At 37.4% G+C, this 23429-nt stretch overlaps 1 protein-coding gene across 1 annotated transcript in view; it reads right to left on the bottom strand.

Moving 5' to 3' along the window:
- LOC149566948 (signal peptide peptidase-like 2) overlaps positions 1 to 23429 on the bottom strand; it is a 67792-nt gene that overhangs the window by 7726 nt on the left and 36637 nt on the right. Inside the window, exons 3-6 of the mRNA XM_089820164.1 lie at positions 21065 to 21176; positions 20764 to 20883; positions 11986 to 12143; positions 11616 to 11798 (exon numbers count right to left, since the gene is read on the bottom strand). Coding sequence (XP_089676290.1) covers positions 11616 to 11798; positions 11986 to 12143; positions 20764 to 20883; positions 21065 to 21176 — 573 coding nt within the window. The remainder of the gene's footprint in view (positions 1 to 11615; positions 11799 to 11985; positions 12144 to 20763; positions 20884 to 21064; positions 21177 to 23429) is intronic.

Raw genomic sequence — 23429 nt, 5'->3', positions numbered from 1 at the left:
CTCTCCTACTAGTTGTACCACAAGAGCAATCAGATAGACTATTTTTCGGCCAAGAGGTTTCACTAGGTAGTTTCTGGTAAAGTTCAGGCAGTTCTGCTACTCCTACTGGAAGTGGCCCTTCTGTAGGTGGTAAAAATGTCACCGCCTGTGGAGTCCCCTACAGATGACTCGAGCGGATCTCTGCATCCTATGAGTTGGAGGAGGATGGATCCATATCACTGCCTTCTTCTCCTGAACTTTCATCATCCTCCTCGTCTGCTTCTTCAATCACTACTGTTTGTTTCGGCTTCTTTTTCTTGGGTTCACCTCCATTGTGGGATCTTATGGTATCCATATGGAGCCAGTATGTCATAGCCAACTTGTATGGCTCCACCCTATTAGCCGGTACCAAAATTACTTAGTGCTCACTGCTCACCTGAGTGCGTACCACTTCTAAGAACAAGGCCACCGTATGATGAGGCATATAAAAGGCTTTGTGTTTCAACTCCATGAATTCTCTAAGTCTATCAAAAAGAAATTTAGCCCAATTATATACCTACCCTTTATACAATCCCTCCACTACAAGTAACATCCAAAGGGCAATGTCGGAAGTGCAGTTGCCCGCAGTGAGCTTGCTTTTAACCAAATCTACAACACAACGCCATTCATCATTTGCTATGAAAATTTTCTTCAGACCCCTACTATTCTTCAAGATTCCTTCTCGTTCCAGACTTGTAAGATCTTTCCTGCACATTAATTTCAACCATTTCTTCTTGTCTTCTACTGTCATAGAAGTTTTATCCACTTCTTGCCCTCTATTGGGAATTTTGAAAACCCTACTTATTTTTTCTGTTGAATAAGAAATTGTCACCTGTTGCTGGAAATGTTGTACTCCAGATTTATGATATGATTTCTCATAACCTGTAATTCAATTTTGCAGTATAGGCTCGAATTCTTTTAATTCAAAAATTCTCATTAAAATTATTTTGTCTACCTCTGCTATGCACAATGCCTTTTTTAGGGGATGGTCCGCTTCCGCCTTCTCCCACCAAGCCTTGCCCTCACTTCCCATCACACTTTCAAATGTAATATTCTCAACAATGATTGTGATTTTTTGTGTCGTCCTCTCTTTACTTTTTTGTCATCTTCCTTATTTCCTTTTTGGCTTCCAGTGCTATAGGTTTCTTCTTTTTGGAGTCAATAATGTTTCCTCTGCTAGAATTCCCTGTACTTAATTTCACCATTGTGTGTTAATGAGTCAATTCCCAGATCTCTTGAACTGTTTGTCTATGTCACCTGTACCAATGGTCCTTCTGAAGTGATTGCTTGTAACCAACTTCTACAGAATGTACAGATATGACTCCTCTTGCCTTTGTATCTCATCGTACTACCTTGTCTCCTTCCTCCCTCCATACAGATTTCTTACGTACTCCCTGGTTTGACTGCTGCCATACAGAATTCCCTTCTGAAGCCTATTGTCATACGGAGTGTCGTCCTTGTCATACGGACGGGTGTCTCAGTATTATGGGCATGTGTTTCTGGCGTACGGATGTACTTCCTTGCTGTTGTACGGATGTAATTTCTTGTTGTTTCCATACGGATGTACTTTTTTGTTGTTGTACAGATGTACTTCCCTACTGTCATACAAACATACTTCATTGTTGTCGTGTACGGCCTTGTTGTCGTACAGACGTGTTCTAGAAAGGTCGTTCACTGGTCTTGCATACGTTGTGTTGCCATACGCCGTTCTCACTGTGCTGTCATACAGGTATCTCCTAGAAGTGCCCTTGTATGGCCACTCGTCCCTCTCGTATGGCTGTCCATACAGCTATCTCCTCGACCGCTCCTTTTTGTTGTACGGATATATGTACAGCTACCTCAGTTGTATCTTCCTGCCTGTCAATTCCTTTTCAATCATTTGTGGTAATGTTTTGTGACTTCATCTCTTTATAAGGACTTGTTTCAATTTTTTCTCCTTGGTCACTTTCTATTTTTGCTTTTCATCATTTTTCCTCTTTTATATTTATAAAATAGCCACTTGCCAATTTATTCCTTTTCTTATACGCTTTTCACTTAGACCCATTGACTAGGTCTCTGATAAGTTTATTATCTAGAGTAGATAATATTATGGCTCCATTCTCCTTTACTTCTAATATTTTAAATGGTCCTAGCCATCGGATTTTAAATTTTCCTAGCTTTATTTCATTTTTTCCATTATATCTTAGTACGAATTGTCCTTGCTTAAAATCCATTTTCGTTAAATGCTTGTCATGCCAAAATTTTCGCCTTTGTTGGGCCACCTCTGTACTCCATTGAGCAAATGTCCTCTTTTCATCGAGTTTGAGTAAAGTACATAATCTTCCCTTGAGGCTCTCCTCATCCCCCAATCTATTTTCGACTGCCACCCGTAAGCTTGGTACTACATGTTCCATTGGTACCACAACCTCCTGTCCGTATATAAGGAAAAAGGGAGTATGTCCAGTAATGGCCTTATACGTAGTTTCGTATGCCCAGACCACCGTTGGGATTCCTTCTTCCCAATCCTGCCTTTCTACTCCACAAGTTTTATTTAGGATTGCCACTATTACTTTGTCTGTGGCCTCTGCTTGGTCATTTGCTCTTGGATAATAAGGACTGGAGAAAGAATGAAAAAATTTGTATTCAATTGTCATCCTCCTGATGGTATGATTGACAAAATGTACTCCTCGGTCACTTGTTAGCTGGAGTGGAAACCCGAATCTCGCGATTAGTTGTTTATACAAAATCTGGCCGTACTGAGGGTCGTGTTGTCTGGAAGCGCCTGTACTTCAGCCCATTTCGTTAAGTACTCTGTTACCACCACTATGTACTTACATCGATGACTTTTGCTTACCGGTAAGGGTCCTACAAAATCTAGTCCCCACCGCTCAAATAATTCTTGTGGTTTGGACGGAAATAATAGCATGAAGTCTCTTTTGAGTGGTCTTCCTGCTCTTTGACAAGTGTCACAACTCAATCCCATTCCCTCGCATCTGCGAACAATGTCAACCACCACAATCCTCCTAGAAGTACCAACCTCACCATAGTATCTGGTCCCATGTGACCCCCTGCCAGTCCTTCATTGGCTTCGCTTAGAACCCCTGGAATTTCCTCCTCCATTACACATCTCCTCAATATTTTGTCCAGTCTCATTTTATACAATAACCCTTCAATTAGCTAGAATGTGCTACTTTTTAAGGCAATTTTTCTCCTTTCTACTATAGGCATTTCCTTTGGAAAGGTTGTTGTTGATAAGTAGTGTCCAATTTTTTCATACCATTAAGGTAACACAGCAATCTGGAATAAGTGTGCATCTGAAAAATCCTCACACACCCCATTACCCGAAGCTTCCCCTGACTTGATCCTTGACAACTGATCAACAATCACATGAGATTTTCCCAGCCTCATTATAATTTTAAATGTAAATTCTTGTAATAGAATTAGCCACCTACTTACTCTCCCTTGAATCACCGGTTTGTTTACTAAGTACATTAGCGCTTGGTGGTCCACAAAAAATGTAAAAGGTGTAGCTAGTAAGTAATGTCTGAATTTTTGTATTGCATACACCATACCTAATGCTTCCCATTCTGTGGTACTATAGTTAGGCTCTGCTTTAGATAGGAGCCTGCTTGCAAAATATATAGGATGATCCAACCCTTCCTTCCCTATTTGTGCCAAAGTAGCACCTATTCCATAATTGGAGGCGTCCACATGGACACGGAATTCTTTGTCCTAGTAGGGATATATGAGGATAGGGGCACTGACTGATCTTTTCTTCAATTCTCAGAAGGTGTCTTCTTGCTCTTCCTTCCACCCAAACCGCTCGCATTTCCTGGTTAATCTTTCCAGTGGCATTGATACTTCTGCGAATCCTTTTATAAACCTTGTATAGTATCCTACATGACCCAGAAATGACTTAATACCTGTTACATTGGACGGTGCTTCAATTTCCGAAATCACCTTGATCTTATCAGGATCTGTCCTAAATCCTTCTTTGCACACAATATGCACAAGAAGTCTCCCATGTGAAACCATGAACCTGCATTTTTTTCAATTGAGGGCTAATCCTGCTCTCCGACATTTCTCCATACATTCTCCAAGAATTTTGAGGTGTTGCTCCTGTCCACTATAAACCAACCAGTCATCTGAGAATGCTTTGAAATTCCCCACAGACATTCCATCGAAGATATGTAGCATGATCCTCTAAAAGGTGGTTGGTGCATTGCATAGTTCAAAGGGCATCCTATTACAACCATATAACCCGTCTTCGACCACAAATGTAGTTTTTAGCTTATCTTCTTCTGCAATGCTAATACGATTGTATCCTGAAAAATCCGTCCATGAAGGAATACACCTCATGGCCGGCTCCCTCCTCCAAAATGCTATCAATAAACAGAATGGGAAACGAGTCATTTATTGTCACCGCATTCAAACATCTGAAATCTACACATATCTAACTTTGAGCACCATCCTTCTTAAGTAATATGACTATCAGAGATACCCATTCACTTGTTTGTACTTTGAATATTATCCCTGCTTCTAACATCTTTGTGACTTCTTCCCCGACCCCTTCTGCATAGTTTTTGTTCATTCTATAAGGGCCTTTTCCGCACTAGTCTTGCTCCGGGTACCAATAGAATTCGATGGACACACAGTTTCGGGGGTACTCCTTTCAAGTCTTTGTACGTCCAAGCAAAGACGTCCTTATACTCCAAGAAGATTCTAAGGGTTGCTGCTTTCAGTACTAGGTCCCAATCATCTCCTATCCATATTTCCTCGGGTTGATCTCCTTCTCCGAGGTTTAACGCCTAGAGCTTGGCTTCCTCATATTCCACTTTTTTTTCAAAAATGTGTGCAAGTTTCTTGTTAAGAGTTGTCATCCCTTATACTCTATGTACCCTTCCGGGTATTGTTCCTCTAACTCAGATTCTTGTACTTCCAACATGTTACATTCCACATTGGAAAATTCATAGTCTCCCATTTACCAGTGAAATAATCCATTAAGGGAACTTGTGTCGTCTTTTGAGCATTCCCCTAATCTAAGTACTCCTTCCTCATCTGGTTCCATCCCTCCATAGTCTTTTCCTTCTGAGTCTGATGCCAAGTCCTGGCTTACTGACTAATTCTTGAGGTCTATGATGTACTTTCTTCCCTCCGACTCAATAGATAGTGTTTCACTTCTAGTTATGGGTAGCTTTTGCTGCAACCAACCATCCCCTTCCCAACAGAGCATCATATCCTTTCTTCTCTAGGGTGATAACCACAAAATCAAGAAAAAATTGTTGTGTACCAACTATGACTTTTTGTCCCATCAGCGTTCCTATACTCTTGATTCCATGTTCCTCCACTCCCACTAGTTGAAATGTCGGGGGCCAAAGTGTAGGTTTCCCTATTTCTTTCCATGTTTCTTCTAATAAGACATTTACACTGGAACCTCCATCCACAATGGTATTTGAGAGTTTGCACCCTACTATCTCCATCTCTACTATCATTGGTGTTCTCCCCATCCCTATGGTGAACAATGTATTGTCTTCTATCCATACTTCTCCCTCCTCTTTCTTTGAGGTTATCCCTTTCGAGTTTGCCCCTTGTTTTAGTTGGGGTAGTGTTTCTAATAAATCACCTATTTTCACTGGGTCGTTACACCCCTGTTTGAAGTATGCTTTTCTGATTTTGTCCTTCCTTCCTCTCTCATGCTATCTTGAATGTGTTTCTTTGTTTCCTGAAATCTTTCGGTCTCTATAGTAGCATATGGATAGGTTAATTTTTTGGCTTGCATCCTGATGACTGCAAAAATCTCTCGGGCAATTTGCATCCTCATGGTTGCCTATCCCACACCATTTGCAGAGCATCCCTCCGTTTTGTCCTCATTAATTTTGACAATCTCATGCAAAATGTCCCCATTCATTACATCTCCTACATTGAATCATCGGCCCCCCTTGAAATCATACTGGAGTGGCCGCTGCGGTGGGTTGTTATTGCTATTGTTGTTGCTATTATTGTTACTTCCTCTCCTGTTATTCCTATATCCTCCTGGTGAGGCTTCCGTATTTGTGTTCTTTGGTGGAGTGGAGGGAGGTGTGGATTGCCCCCCTTGGGTCAAGAAGACTTGAGCGCTTCTCGTTTTCAAATTATAGGGGCAATCTTTAATTGCGTGCCCTAGTACCTGACAAATCTCACAAAATGCTTTCTTCGGGCATGCTCCTTTAGTGTGTCCCTTTTCACACTCAGTACACCAAAGTTCTCTTCCTTCTTTCTTTTCTTCCTTACTCCCTACCACTTCCTTCATCAAATGCCTTAGGTCTTTTCTCAGGGCTTGAATGGTTTTGGATTCTTCTTCGCTCTCCTCTGAGCTTTCACTTGAGCTTCCATGCCTTCTTGCCTTGGAAGTTTTACTCTCGCTTTCTATGTCCATGGCATGAGTACATGCATCGGCAAAGGTATTTGGTGGGACTATCTTCATCTAATTTCCCTATCAGCTCTTTCATTCTTCTGCTATAGGCTTTGACAGATTCACTCTTCCCTTGTCTTGTGTTATAAATCTCTGTTGCTATTTCATCGTCATCTCTTAAGAGTCTGAATTCTTCTTCAAAGGCTGTGTGGATATTACTCCATATGTTTTTATTTGCTGCCTCCAAATCCGTATACCAATCAATGGCAATACCCCTTAATGTGGCCGGAAATTTAACCATTCTGCCGCATCATTTTGTCCATTCGCTTGCCATATTGATATACATGTTTTACTATGGCAAGCGAGGTCCTCCGAGCCGTCCCCTGTGAACCTGGGTAATTTTTGTTTGTCTATTGCCAATATGTGAACACCTCCTGATGGAACACCTCCCGATGGAACACCTCCTGATGGAACTCCTACCGATGGAACACCTCCTGATGGAACACTTCTTCCCGATGGAACACTTCCTCCAGATGGAACACTACCTCTTGACTGGAAGTTCGTTCTCGAGGATGAACTACTGAAAGTATCCCTTCCTTCTTGACTTTGCTCCTGTAGGAAGTCTCTCCTTGTCGATGTTTCTGGATTTTTGTATCCCAACTTCTTTGCTGGTGTCTCCTCTGAGATGACCAAGTTTGGTATACCTTCAATTGTATGCTCGATCAACCCTTCTTGGATTCTCGTGCAATCCCCTTGTCCTCCTTTCCAGTTACAACATCTCTCCTCCTGCTGCTAGAGACATAGTATCCACAAGGTGACTTCTTCCTCATTTTCTTCTCCCTATGCCCACCTAGGATATATTTTTGGAATCAAGGGCATGAATCATTTTAATGTTTGTTTCCCTTATTCAAATCTTCAAGTCGTTCTTTGCGCTCCCTCATCCTTCTTCTCGCAAATTGTTGTGGTAGTTTTTGTCTCCTCTGTTTCCTTTGTGTCTCAGCTCTTTCCTCTTCCACTCATAACAAATTTCGTGCTAACAAGCAAGAGATCTCTCCCAGGAGATCGTACACTGTTGGTCGCACCGAAAGTTCATCACATACTGTACCTTCAGGGACCGTTCTCTCACGGGCTTCCCTTTGTACGTACTAATTGACCGCAACTTCCTAGGCCATAACCAAATCACATGTCAATTGATCTTCCCTGGTTATTTCCTCCTCTTCCCCATCACTATTTGTTACTTAGATGAGCGGTACAAAGGGCCTTCCCATTACTCAATCCTGCTGACCTCCAGGTCCGCACTTAGGCAATGGCACCAAAAATGTAGATTGAAAATATCACACAATTTCACAGGTACACAAAATGGTCCAATTGATACATATGAAGTAAAACCTAAAACATATCATTCGTACCATAATACTAGTAGGCGAGGAAATGATTTCTTTATTAATACCAAAAACCAACATGAGTATATTACCAATTTTCCAAACATTTATAGAAGGGTCGGTTAGTTGGAAATCAACTGATGCATTTCCTCAACACCTAACTACCCAACCCGACTAGCTTTAAAAAGTACTAAACATAATAGTTACTTTTATTCCGACTACAAGAGTTCTATTTAGCAGTACCTTGAGACCATGATCACTCATTGTGTAGTCATTGATGTTAGATTGATACTGAACCCATTTTTGCATCAAGCACCATTGCAACCTCTCCACTACTAGTTTCTCCAACCAGCATATAGAGATTGCCAACACTTTCAACCTTTCACACAACCAACCTCCCTCCATTACCTTGAGAAAGCTATATTCACTCCTACATTGGTAACCTTATCCATCAAAAACTACAAGTAACATGTTTTTCTTTAATTTTGTAACATGTCTGACATGCTAAATAGTGCTTTTCATTCCATAAAACATCTTAATTCTTATCTCACCTTCCCCAATAGCTTCACAAATGTTGTCATCTCCATGTATAACATACCTCCATCACATGATTGGTAACAAAAAATCCAATCTCCTTCTGTTGTCATGTGAAAGGAGGCACCAAAATCAAGAATCCAAACATGAAGAAAAGAGCTTCTTAGATTAGCAAATATTACTTCTCTATCTTCCAATCGTCTTTGAAATTATGTTGTCCTTAGCTCAGATGATTGCAAACTACGATTTCATTTGGTTGCTTCAAGCAACCTGCAATCCTTTTTGAAATGTCCGTTTTTGCGACAATTCAAACATTTTACTCTTTTGCAGCTTGAGCCCCTTGGGTTCAACCCTCATTTGTCTAAAATCAATATTTCCTCTTTCTAGAGTTTTGTCTCTTGCAATTAGGGCTTCATTGTCAGGAGATCCTTGAGATATCTTCTACCTTGAATCTTTAGAAATTGCTGTGACCACGCCATTGTCAAAACCAATTTGCCACCCGCTACTGAGTTACTAAGAGCCATAGTCAACTTGCTTGCTACTGTGTTGAAACTGTTCTGATTATCTGTGACAGATCAGTCATCACACGTTTTCAAACTATGCAATTGTTAATGTAACATAAAAAAAAGTTGCCAATGACTTCATCTCATACAACATTTTGAGCTTCGTCCAAAGGTCAAATGTAGTTTTTACCTCTACAACAGCCAATAGTACTGAACTTTCTACAGATAACTGTATTGTTGTTCTAACTAGAGATCCCAAAATCGTTGCGATTCAGACGATTCTGGCAATGTTACGATTCAATTCAACCTTGCCGAGTTTTGGTGACTCGGTAACTCAGATCGGCGATTAAAAATTATTAGGATTCGCCTAACTCAGCAATTCATGAGATTCAAGCAAAAATCACCAGAAATCACTCCCATGAATCAGGATTCTAAAACTGCATATTACCAAAATCACACTTAATTTCACCCAAGTTAGGATGCAAGATTAAAATGACATGTACAGACAGTATTTTACCATGAATTTGTTACTATATAATCATCAGGTGTGAATTAGAACAGTTACTGTTTACATCCAAGATTTCATACAATTTAGGTGAACTTAATCACAAGACTAGTCAATTAAGATCAACCTACAAACATTAATTTCTACAAAGACAGAGTATGAACAACAATGTGCACAGTTACCAGTGATTAACAGTTATCTCGCTGAACCGTGGATCCTCGCCACCAACAAGTAATATAAATGTCTTTTAATATTTAGAAAGAATACATTAAGAAAATTTGAGGTAAGATTTTGGGAGGGAAATTGGGAAAATTCTCTCAATCCTCTAAGCATTGTAAACATGTGCATCCTAAAAACCTCCATTTTCATTTAAGTCATGAGAAATAAGTGAATGTTATTTAAAATTTTGGGTTCCCATAAAATGAACTATAATTAAACCATAGCACTGAATGGAGTAATTCTAAAAAGGCAAGTAAACATTAAAAGCAACATGAAAATCAGCAGCATATGCAACAAAATTGGGGGCATTCTAAATAACTGCACTTATCATTTTTCGTATGTGATGGATTTATCATTTATGTTCCTTGTTTATATATGTTAGCTTCTATTTGATGACGTTATAGTGTGTTTAAGTTAAATTCAATAAAGGGGACATGAAATAAGTTTTAAATCATTAAAATCTCTAAATTTCAAGGGTTTTTTTACTTTGCCAAATCATAGCTGATTCACAAGTCAAGTCGGCCTTGTCGATTCCAAGTTTTGGTTCTTTGCTTCTACCCATGCTACTCTTTTCATCCATCACAATATCCCTAGATTATCCCTAGATTGTGGCTGCAGGTTTTGATGCTATACATTTGAAAACCAAGGAACATGAATCCTTCACCAAGAAAGATTGAATCTTAGCTCCCATTGAGTGAAATTCGAACCATCAAACTTTATGTGTAAGTATTTTATTAAGTTTCTGGGTTCTTCCCAATGCTTTTGTAGAGTTTTTAAATTTGAGGTCTGCAAGTTCAAGGTGAGTCCAAGTTTGTGAATGATGGTCCCAAGTCTACCTAGCAAAAAGGCATGAGTTGCAGAAAGTCAAACAACCAAAACATTGCTGAAAAATATGGTAATATTTCCAGCCTGGATACTAGTCTTAACTATGAAAAACCCAAAACTACCTACCTTATTTAGAACTCAAAGGAAACACATTACAATATTTGAACTTCCTTAAAAAACTTAACTCTAGAGAAATCCCAATATCTTATCCCAAGTTCATTTAAACTTGAAATTTCCTTTAAACGAGTCCCTACCTACCTCTCTCGCATGCAAAAAAGAAAAATCATATAAATATACACCTTTGTTGGCCTAGTGCTGGAGAACTTGTAGAGGGGTAAGATATGTATGCCTTGTTTATAGCTCAGTTAGGTGCCTCAAGCAAGGAGTACAAGGTAGACCCATATTACTATAAGCCATCTATAGACCCATATATAGATAGCCCAATATCGTGGACTATAAAAGAATCTTTCTTTCTTTCTTTCTATCTTTCTAAACCTCCATCCCACAAAAGTATTGTATTTCCTGTCATCCACAAAACAGTGTGGAACATAGCAAAAGGGTATGTGTGTTCTCTAATCAAAATTCACTTATGAGATTCCTCATTCTTTACATTTACATTCAAAATATTTCCCATCCAGAAAGTATTATCAAATGCAAAATCTTTTCGTTTCATTTCTTTGAAGTTTAATCATATATATTCTTCGGCATCAGGTTTTCCTCTCTTATAGGTAATGGTTGATTTTAACATTTGCAATGCATGTTTCTGTCTTCCTAATATTTGAGGGTTTCTCATAGATGGGTTCACCACCATTGTCAGCTATGGCTCATTTATTTGTGAGATTTAGGTTTTAGTTTTAGCCTGAAGCTACTTTTGGTTTCTATTGACACTCCATGCTAGCCTAAAGGTTATACTGTAATGTCTCATTAACCTATTTCATTTTGGACATTAGTAAAATTTATGTCTTGCTTTGTTTAAAAAACAAACCATCCATTGAATCCAAATCAGAAACGAAATGATTTCATCCATTTGGAAGCATGCATATGTACTGCAAGAGTAATAAACAGTATTAATTAGGTGTTAAAAGTTTCGAATAATTACATTTATGGAAAGCATTTCAAAAGAAGCTTCCACTTCAGTACTAAATCTTACAACATATGAAAATTATTTAGGTCAAGAATATGTTATGCAAATCTTTACAAACAAACGTAAACTTACAATTTATTAATTTTATCCAGTGAAAAGAGCAAAATGTTCTTACCTGAATGCCACCAATGCAGAAAAGAACAATAAGAATCCAGATGATCCACTGAGACATGAAGAAATAGAGGAGCATCAAAAAGATTGAAGATATCAATATGAAAAAGGCTGCTGCTTTAGTGCTTATTTGCACAATATCCTTCTCCATAGCAGCTTTGCTTGCAGATATATCTCCCAATGTTTCCTGTGCATATAGTACAACATGAAAACCAACTTAGCATCTACTGTTGTATCTTGATGTGTATAATACAACTCAAAAGAACAAAATGCTCTTAAATATAAAGATGACAATAAGTATCTCCACAGACCATTTGTAATCACAAATGCATAACAAAAAAAGGCACTTTCACGAAGTAGGAGAAGGGAGTCACCTTTATTGACAACTGCTTATAGTGATCGTCAGGTTCTTCATTTGCAACAACTTTTGCCCATATTGAAGAGCATACTATGGTCCCAACAGCCATCATCCACAAGATAACTTCAGACAAATCCACAACTGGTCGATTGGGTGAATAGAGTTGCAATTCCACTGAACAAAGAACCACATGGGCAGAAGCAAGCATTTTATTAGTCTAGAAACTTACAATGAAAAAAATCAATGCATTTAGATAGATTGAAGATATTACGTTCTTGAAATAAAAGTATTTACAAGAAAACAACTGTTAGTGTTGACCACTTCTGCTTAATGCAGATTCGGCTATGTATTCTTGTTACAGTTTCTGGATTCAATTGTACACAATTTTTTGTATCAACATTTTGGATCACACACTGTGATCCATCATTAGGATTTTCTATAAAGATGGAATACACATAAATATACACACAATCAAATCAAGAAAGTGCAACAAGAATGATCGTGGATTGTGGAAAACTGATAGACTGAATTTGATATACATTGTTTGGTGATACATTCCAGCAACTTTGTTAAATTTGCCAGCAGCTGCCTCAGATCCCATCTAATTATGGGGTGATCTTTATATGTGTTTAGGACCCCTCATTCAAAATTAATATTCATGATCACTCCGGGGATCAACTTATTCTTTCTATGATTACACTGATACAACTATGTTTTTCACTCATAAGCATTCAGTACTACTTTTTTTTATTGCATTTTCTTGCTTTGCAACCACAGTATACTTTGTGAACTGTGATTGCAAACCTTGGATGTGACATGGTCAAGGGTACGGCTTATATTTAACTAAATTCATTCACAAAAGTTATTGAAGAAGCATCTGGTAACCATCAGCAAGTTAATTAGAAATTGAACCCTGTCATCCTAGTTGGTAACAATGAATTTCCCTAGACTTATTTGTTAGTGTAGCACTAAACCGAAGAGGCCCAGAGTCATTCTAGTAATAGTTTATTGTTACAAATATATAGAAGGCTCAGGAAAGCTTCACCACCAAACCATAGAAATAAAGCTTGTATTATTCACAAATACTGTACACTCTTCGTGATTGTTCCTGGCCTCGTGGACGAATGATATGGACATTAATGATTTCTTCATTTTTGTGAGGATACAATAACAACCAAGAGATTTGAAGGTCTATATGCAAACCAGGGAAACCAGATACCCATTGTAGAGAAAACAACATTTTAACTCCAAAGGTAAAAGGAGGACAGTGTTAGCTGAAATATATCCAAGGTTTACCTGCTATGTGATTTTTGGACTAGATCTTTGCCCATCAACACAGATAAGTAACAATGAATTTTTTTCCTAATTTATCTAGCAGACATGCTAAAGAAGTCCATAGGCTAAGATAAGGGTAGTTATCAAATGATTAGATTGGTTATACCAATCTCCGAGTAATTAAGCAGGTCTGACTATTCATAACAGAAATCATTATGAATTACTGCTGTCCCAGAGTACTTTGCTTGAGAAAACAGTTTTCACAAAGAATTAGAGTGTTTGGTAAAGTACTAGAAATGAAACAGTAGATGACGAGTTACAAATATGGGAAAGAGATCAACTCAGCACACAAGCACAAGACCATAAGATTTACCCTACAGAAACCCACTATGGGTGGACATTTTAGTGAGATGGAACTGTGCTTATTTTCCAAACAACAAATATAACAGATTGTTAACCAAGTTGCTCTTTATTAAATCCAAATACAACTGCATGGGGTCAATAGCAAATCCAAAGAAACTACAAGAGATCATAATGAAGACAACAAAGGAGGACTACAAGAAATGTACAAGGAAGAATCTAAACAGGAGAATAAAAAATGACTTAAAGAAACGTACAAAGAAAAATCTAAACAAGAGAACAAGGAAAAATACAAACCAACAGATTAAAAACGCAGATGCTTCTGAAAAAACTTCGCACCCTTCCCCTAGTAAAGAGCTAAAGAAATGGGGTGGATGACAAGGTCGAAGAGTTTCTTTAAAAAAAGAATCAAAGTCTACAAAAGTTGTATTAACAATCAGATCAACGCTAAAAGAACAAGGGGGCATGGAGTATTAGAAGAAAAATGACCACAGATATGCATGGAATCAAGGACGCAGAGGCTATGAATATGTTGGCACCCAATGCATACTCATTATAAATGTATATGCCATTGATGAATCAAGCATTAGAGATAGTTTTGATAGTATGATATTCTTGAAAATAAATACAGAAATGTGTAAAATAGAAGACCACTTTGAGGGAGTGACCTCAGTTGATCAGATAATAATATATGAATTCAATATTTGATGATATGATGGTTTGGAAGAAACATGTCGTCCTTATTTATAGACTTGTCACTTAACTATGTAGAGCCACACCCCTTTGTATGCCAAAAGTGCATATCCTTATTATACTTGGGAAAATATGATGCCAGAATCATAGCAGTAGGCAATGTAGGAGCAATAGCTATGGAAATTCATGAAATCTAAGAGGCAACAAGTACAACTAGAGCCTTGTTATCCATCACTCCCATCCACTGGATTTATTTTTAGATGCTCTCAACAAGGCCTTCCTTCTAAAATATTGTTTGTATTATTTAGAATAGATGTAATCTAGCTCTAACTGCAACCTATAACTAGTTTAGTCATACACAAGTATGAATTTTGACATGAAGGTGATCAATAAGCCATTACATGCTCAAAAAGTTAATCTAAAGATAAAAGGCCAAAGTTAAAAATCCAAAATCAACTTTACATTCACCATTACCCCCCACTAAAAATGCTTTAAAACATGGTTAAGTGGATTCCCTTGCCTTGTATTTTGCCTAAGATGGAAGCATAAATGTCAATAGTGTAATGACTACACATGGAGGTTATTTGAGGACGACTTACAAGACCCACAAGTCAAAGCTACTAAAAATATTAACGAACTAATTATTTACCTCATTTTAGTTTTGGATGCTTTACCATTAGGTGTTGTTCCTTTAGGCACTCTTAATTAGCTACCACAAATTGTCACACTGACTTATATTATCTGATAAAGAAGTTCTTCATTCTCTTTCACAAAGCTTACCATTTTTTTGAGAATAACAATCTCCTAAATATATATTATGCTCTAAATGAACATTTTGGCAAATTACACTTAATGATTTGACTTGTGTTTCTAATTCACATTATGTTATAGCATGGTGTGGGAAGAACTAAAATAACTAATACAAAGCTAGTTTTTCTTTAAAAACGGATAGCTTTCAGCTAGTTGCAAATGGATAGCCTATGGAATTCTCCATTTCACATTGCAGAACCAAAAAATCTCAAACATGTTCAACTCTTCCATCGAAACTCTCTCACATTCTCATTCAACAACATATATAGTTACCAGTTACAACAGCTTTCACGCCAGGAATTTTAATGTCTCAAGCAGCACTAAGAGAATCCCATCATTTAAAACCCTCCAAAGTTCTGCCCTCAAGTTTGGCTGTAATATGCACCCTTATATCCCCTTGACTTTTTTTGTTTTTTCTTTCAAGAATGCTTGACAGAGATAATAGAAAGAGTTGAATTATATTGCCACAAATATAATATTACCACAGCAAATATAAAGGAAATGCTTGCAATATTCACTTCTAAAATCAGCCCAAAACAGAAAGTACAATACAAAGACAAAACTGAAGATACCTGGATGGATAAATCTGATTATTAACACTGATACAGGTTATACAACTACATGCCCATTTGCTGGTAACAAAGATAGATTACCACAGCAATAATAACCACCAAGTAAAATTCTACAAAGCCTACGTTCTTCACCAAAATGCTCCAAACGATACGGCTGGTCTAAAGTGTCAAACAGAAGCTGGGATCTTTAGTGAATTCAGATATTATCTTCTTATACCCCAATTGCTGCTGTAGAATCCACGAGTTGACCCTCAAGAAGTGATATGACTGGCTGGAAATGATATGGCCGGCAAGAAAGAGGATACAACCAGCAAAATATAAGTTTAAAACTTTAACCCTCCTAAATCTCCAAAAAAAATTATCTACAAATCTGATAAACAATAAGCTCTACAACTCTAAAAAATAGAAACTCTAATATGCCCAAATGTGACCTCTAAATTAAATCACCAGACCATTCTCCACATTGTATCTCTCAACATTGAGACTGTTATTTGGAAGGGTGTTCATCCTCACAAACCAAAGATGAAGAAACAATCTCCTCCAAACAGAAGCAATATCAAAAATAAAATTCAACACTTCCTAATGCGAACCCAATCCTCCTTTTATAGCTATTTGGCTGCTTTTTTGAAAAAGCACTTATTGCCTTCTATTTTTTGGGGAATGATTTTTCCCTTATTTCTTTTTTGAAGAAGCATTTTTCTCTTTTTTGTTTTTTTTCCAAAAAATGAATTTTGTTGCTTTTATTCAATAGCAATCATTTCCCTTTTTAATCTATCAATGTAGCATTAAATAATAGAAGTCAATCAATTGACACAAGAGCCTACAACACAAGGGTAAGTTGCGAGCCTCTCATCTGGGAGGTCTTGGGTTCAAGTCTACTCGAGCTTAACAAATAATAATAATCAATTTCGGCAAATAATAATAAATAATCTAGGTTTCAGCCCATTACCTATCAAAAAAGGGTCAACGGAATGAAATAAATCACCTTTATTTAAATATTTGGCCTCTACAATTTCTTCATTAAATAAATAAACTAAGATAGCAATGAAGTTAAATCTTTAATTTCCCTTTATCAACTTACTTGTTATTTAATTTAAACTTTAAAGTTCGTGGACTATCTATATCAGAGTCAAGATGATCATCAAAACTGGACCCACTGACAATACTAAAAATAGCAAGCATGCCACTTAACTCAGTCAGAAACCAAAACTGTCTTACTAAAAATAGTAAGAGTGGGAGAATCGACCCAAAAAGGCTCCAGGAAAAAGTGTTGTGCTCATTCAACTGTCAGCATATGAGATCGCACCTGATACTGCTTTCCCTAAGCCTAATCATAAGCCCGCGGGAATCGACTAAATAGGTTAATGACTTCACCGCACTGAACTAGCTTAGGAAGGGAACATCACATTAGTATCCAAAGATTTCAGATAAAAATAATTTGTAGTTTATGATGTAGTTCTGGCTCAGGTCAGCAGGTTCAGTTTGCAGATTTGGGGAAAACGAAATTAGTGGTTGGGTTTGTTTTGGGCTCGTCAATTCAAAAATATTTAAGCATCATATATATACACATATTTGCAATCTAAAAACTCAAATGTTAGAAGTATTTTACATATTTCCTAATATTTTCACTATACATGAATATTTGCAAATCTTAAATAATAAAACACAGGGCATGAGTTGTGGGTTGCAGCTGTAGAAAACAGCAAATAGTGGGTGGCATGTCTCAATCTCTATCAGGTAAAATGTCATTGCAATGTTTATGATTTGAAAAAAATGCTTTCATGCTGCACCTCCGGAAAAAAACATTTTTTTAGAAAGTCTACATTTTTTTTTTTTCGCAGTTGAGAATTGGAAGCTTGAGAGAATAAGTCATTTAATGTGATATACACAGTGTTTTATTGTGATTTACTAATTTATCTATGCACCAAAAGTCAAAATGATCAAGTTTCTCTGAATATAAATTCTCAATCAGTTGTCATAACCTATAATTAACATTGTACAGTGTATTGAACATTAATTTTGAGATATATATATATATATATGAAGGATATTGTAGTGTGTTCCATAAGTAAAGTAATATGCATGTTTGTGAAGGATATTTTTGATGTTTAAAAAATTGCTGAATTTCTCTCCAAGTTATTGCAGACTCTTGAAGTCAGACAAGTAATTGATATATTGCCCCCTATTTGAGCTAAGTGTTAAAAAATATTCAAAAAAACACATTATTTGGAAACAGCTCCTTTGGGATTTATATCAAACAAATTTTGATGGAACCTCCAAAGGTAAACTGAGTCTGTCCATGAGCGGTATTCTTATCAGCAGTCAAAAGGTTGTCTAATTCAAGAGACATGGATGACTGCAATGACCACTTTAAATTTCTCTCTGGAAAGTAGTTGTAAACAGGTTTTTGTTGAAGAGGATTCACAGAATGTCATCTTGGGTCTTCAAAACAAGTTTGTGTCAATTAGAAACTTCTGAAATTGTTGGATGACACCAAAAAGTCAGATAAAAAATTCTCTAGGTTATCGTTATTGCATTCTTATGACCAAGGGAAAAGATTGGCTGATGGAAGAGAATAAAATGACTAATGTCCTTGCCAATGCAGTGATTTCCCACACTACCCTATCCGCTCCCTTCAGTGGTGGATGTGTCACATGGCCATAATTATGGAGGTTGCTGTTGGACATTTAGCCAGCTTGATTTCTTTGGAAGTATGTTTATCTCCAGTTGTACCTACATGTTTGTATGACATTTTCTGCCTCATTTGGGCTGCAGCTAGTGTAGTATATTTACAAGTAGTTTTGATCTCCATTCAGCCAAACAAGTCAAGCACATATTGAACAATCTATCACTCATGGCTTCCTATGGTCTTGTTGGTCTCCATTGTACTTGAGTGGCTTCTTGCTTGTTGCTTTCCAAGGCCTGTTTTAACATTGGTAGTATATGTATGCGTCTGTTGGCTTTAATATCTCCTAAGCAACATTCTTTTACTTTGAGCACATTAGGTCTGGGGCTTCTCTTTGCTGATTTTAAGACCCAATTTCCAACAGCAGAGGTTTCAGAAGATCTGTAGTGATGGCTTGATAGTCTGGTTTTACAGCCTAAGATATAAAAGACCCAGTTTTAGGGGCAGCAGGTGTGGGTGGTGTGACACCGTTGCCTGGGAAGAGAAGGTTTGGTTGCTAATGAATGCTGCACAGGGTATAAAGGCCTTCAATGCTCCCCAGTCTCCTTCAGCAAGCAACTTGAGGGCTTTGCACTTTGAGGTGCAGGCTTTTCAGCAGGAATTCCAATCTCTCTCTTCATTCGACGTGAACCTCCATCCATGGTCGTCAGGACTTCCTTCTTCCCATGTGAATGGAAATTTGGATGTTGCTAGTGCTTTACACTAACTAATTTTGCAGGGGAAGTTATGGTGCACAGAAAGAAAAGATAAGAGGCTATCACAAGGTATGTTCTAAGTTCCCAGCATATTTAGGTGGTGGCAAGAATTCAGCTCCCAAGCTGGTTGTGATTGTCCAAAAGGTGGGTGGAAGGGGCGTTAAGAAGTTTTAGGTATTTACTGTCTCTTTAGTTGGTTATTTTGTTTCTTTCAGTTTAATTGGTATTTTTTGATGGCATTGGTTGTTTGGCCCTACTTCTTAGAGGCTTTTCGGTGACCTTAATTTTGAGGTTGGTTAGTGGCTTCATCCTGTTAGTGTAAAGTTTTTGCTTGTTCACTTTCTGCTCCTTTAGCCTCCTCGAAGTCTGCTTTGTTGGAAAGCTTATCCAATCAGGATAATTGATAAAAGAATTTTCATTTTACAGGGTCAAGGATCCCACTGGATTCTTCTCTGGTACCATCAATATATATATATAATGGCAATCCACCCTTTAATGTATCAAGAGGTCTAGAGATTTTGCATATATCGGCTAAATGGCACCAAGGAAGAATTGAGAGAAAAGCACCAGAAAAGATACCAGCCAATTCTATGCAGGGATCAATTTGCTTTCATTCTACCTGTAAAGACAAAAAAATACTTTGGTTGTTTTTAAGCAATGGGTATATGCGCAGAGTGTAGCAAAGAAGACTCACAAGAAGAAAGAAACTGGAAGTAGATCACTAGAGTAGGACAGTAGATGAACAACTGGACAATTCATACATCACAAGAGCACCAACAAGTAGCAGTTCCAAGCATTTCACCTGCAGCTTCTCATGCTCGGGCATATGCAAAGACCTGTCATAGAACTATTGACTAGGGTCAATCAAATAGGATGTAGCTCCATTTAGCATAATGGCTATAAAATTGCTGCCAGATAGCATTAGTGAGGAGGCTTTAGTAAATGGATTTGTACTAGTAAAAGTCTTAAAGAAGGCAACAATTGTGGATGTTATTTCCTAACTCTTTAAATATCCAGCACACAGCACTCCACACAGTATTTTGAGAAGCAAATGCATGGCTTTGCTTTATGGGAAAGAAACCCGTTTAATTTTAGTATTAGTATTACCAATCAAAAAAAAAGGAAAACACTTAGGAAAAAAAAATTTTTAACTCTGGTGGTTCTGTTTAGAACCCTCTTTCCAAAATTCATTATGGCCTAGTAAATTTTAGATTTACCAAGCATTAGATCAACATTATTCTCACCATAAATAAGGATCTTTATAAGCCCACCTGATTACCAATACACTATTCTTCATCTAAAAATTGTTTATTTTTATCAAATATAATAACTAAGAAGTTAAAAACAATTATTGCATTTGGCAACCTTGCTTAACTTTAACATCTTAATAAATACTTTGCATCTTTTATGTGGCAACTTTGCTTGATTCTATCAACTATAACACACTTTTTTTAACTTTTCTTGGTGTTATCATTGTTGATTTTATCATTTTGCTTGAGGTAAATGGAATATATTACATATTCTTCCTCTACAAATTGCTTGATTTTATCAAATATAATATCCAAAAACAACTGTTGCATGGGGCAACCTTGCTTGACTTCAACATCTTTATAAATACTTATCTTTTATAGGGTGAATATATTGGTTAAAAGGTAATTAAATTTTGCAAAACCAACAGACTTTCAAAAATAGTATAACTTTACCATTTTTGCCTGCAGCTAAATGATCTTGAAGTTCTCGTCCTGCCGATGCTGGGATCATAACCACAGGAATCTTGATGACCAGTGAAGTATCATTTTCGGTGCAAACCATCTTATATAGGTCTGTACAAATACACAATTTGACATGCAATTCAAAAACAATTGATATGATATCAATTGTTAAACAACTGAGCGAATATAAAACCAAGAACGCAAGGCAATATGCATGGTATCTAGTCCATTACCCTGCCATTTACAATGATTTTCAATACATGATAAAACTATAAAAAAAAAAAGGCATAACCTTCTTCATCATTCATTACAATTAATGCCACTGTTCCCCCTGCTTCTGCGATCTTTGCCTTTGTAGTGAAAGCACAATCTCCCCTCTTAGAAAATGCCGCTGATCCTAATAGCTGCCAAGTAAATATATTCCAAAGCATTTTCAGATCTGAATATGCTTTTCAAAATAACCAGTGGAATAGACTAAAATTGTATATGTTAGCACCATTAGGGTAATGTAGTATTCAGAGCAGATTATGATCAAAATTTTAAAAAACATCAGTGTCATCAGTATCACAAGGTTGAAGAGATTTAGAATGCTAACTCAAAGGGATATCTCTGAACATATTCAATGCTGATTTCCATAATCTGTACTGTTTAAATGCAGATATTCTAGTTCTAACAGACAACATGCAATTACTCTTCAAAAAATTAAATTATTACAAAGAAGGCACGTTTCTCAACCCACAATGATTGCAATTAAATTATAAAGCAATGCTGCTAACCCTCTATTTCGGTGACCATGTATTTTCTCTAAAACTAGTTCATGTGGAGTAGTGTTTATCTTGCAGCTGCTTCTAGTAATTAAGATTAAAACATCTAGTCTCATACTTTCCTCCATCTCCTGATATCAAGATAGTTATCTTCATAAACATGGCAGACTGAGATATAAAAATATAATGGTAAAACCTTTCAGATATAAAATGAATTGAAGGTCAGGCTACAAGCCATGTAGTAATTACGACCTCTTCATAAACTACTGTTTGCATACAAATAAGTTAGAAGTGATTGATGTTTGCACAAAAGAGACATGCCTGTATGTGTGATACATAGAAGTACACAAAAAGAAAAAGAAAAAGATGGAAAACCCAAGTGCTTTCAGCTGGTTCAGAAAAAAACATTTAAATGACTACACTTGTGGAAGAACTTTTCCTTTATCAAGGTCAAGAACAGACATGTAAAAGGATACAGCCATGTTCAAGAACAGCAATAAGTTATTCATCATATGATGACTAATGCAGGTACTAAGCATTCACTTGTTCCATATGACCTTTTGGGGACTTCTAAGTTGGGCTGAGAGGAGAAATGATTAAAAATAAAGAACACAAACATCATTAGCATATTTGACCAAAAACTAAGATGAATGGCTAATTTCTTCTTATGTTTCACCAGTATGTTATTGTTTTATGTATCAAAGCTACCTACCAAGAATTTGGAGCAGATTTTTAGCACAAAAAAAGGGATTTCACATTTTGCCAAAAAAGAGCATTTCAAATTATGGATGAACTAATCGTATGTACTAGAAGACTGAAGTTGCCCAAGTGTGTGATGCAATATTAAGATAAGATTTTTTGAAGATAGATAAGATAAGATAAATTTATTAATGTCCAACAAGAGACCACAAGGGTCTAAGGGACTGAAAGACAAACAACAAGGCAGCAGTCAGCAGCAGAAGCACCAAACAGTGTCCGTGGAAAGAACAAACAGTATAGCGAAGGAACCAAAAAAATAGAACAAGGAAAGACTAGCTACTCCTCACAAACAAGAAATGGCCCAGCATCTAAGGATATGGCCTGAGGCGAGGGCGCACCTCGGGCCATCTCAAGGATTTGCTGGTGCATGATGGTGCAGGTGTTTATAAGTAGGCTCTCTGTAGGATCTCAAGGAATTTGTGTGTCTAGAAGGCAAGTCGAGAAGCTGCTTCGTCCCACGGACACAAGACACTAGAGTGAAAAAGGAGGTGATAAGCTGCTCTGAAGTCAGCCTAGGCAGATACTGAAGCTGCAAGGTATAGCCGCAAAGTTACATGGCCTCCTAAAAGATGAGGTTCAAGGCACCATTGATCAATGCATCTGAAAAATGAAGAATTGGTGTGCACTCTTTGAACAAGCAATAGAAACTCCCCCTGACCTCGTAGTAAATGGCACAATGGAAAACAAAAAATGTCTTAGTTTCCATCTCCCCAAGATGGCAAAGGCAGCAAAATCTCTCCTCTTTGTCAATCTGGTGATCAGTCTATATGCATAACTAATGAGAACCAACTCTGAAGGACAGGACCCCAAAGAGGTGCAGACGGCATGAGTCCAGCGCCTAGTGAGGTACCAAGGACACATAATAATCTCGTCTTGGATATCCATGTAGTGCTCAACATAGAGGGCCATGCTCAGGTGGAACCCCCTTGGAGGTTTCCTCCATGTCGTGATTATATACTACTTGTGGATATCGAGTCTCGTGTGCTCATTCAGCTCCTACTGTGAGGGAAGAAGGTGAGCAAGGGCATCCAAGAAGAATTGGGAGGAAGGCGATCCATCGCAATCCCAATCAAGTCAAGAAGAGAAGAAGCCGAGGCAAACCAACAACAAGATCTACCAGTAGGATCAGAGACT

Source organism: Cupressus sempervirens, chromosome 3 (genome assembly GCF_028749045.1).
Source record: "Cupressus sempervirens isolate cs-2001-9-10 chromosome 3, ASM2874904v1, whole genome shotgun sequence".
In the NCBI taxonomy this organism is placed as follows: Eukaryota; Viridiplantae; Streptophyta; class Pinopsida; order Cupressales; family Cupressaceae; genus Cupressus; species Cupressus sempervirens.
The sequence above is the reverse complement of the archived record's forward strand: the minus strand, read 5'-3'. Positions and strand labels throughout refer to the sequence as shown.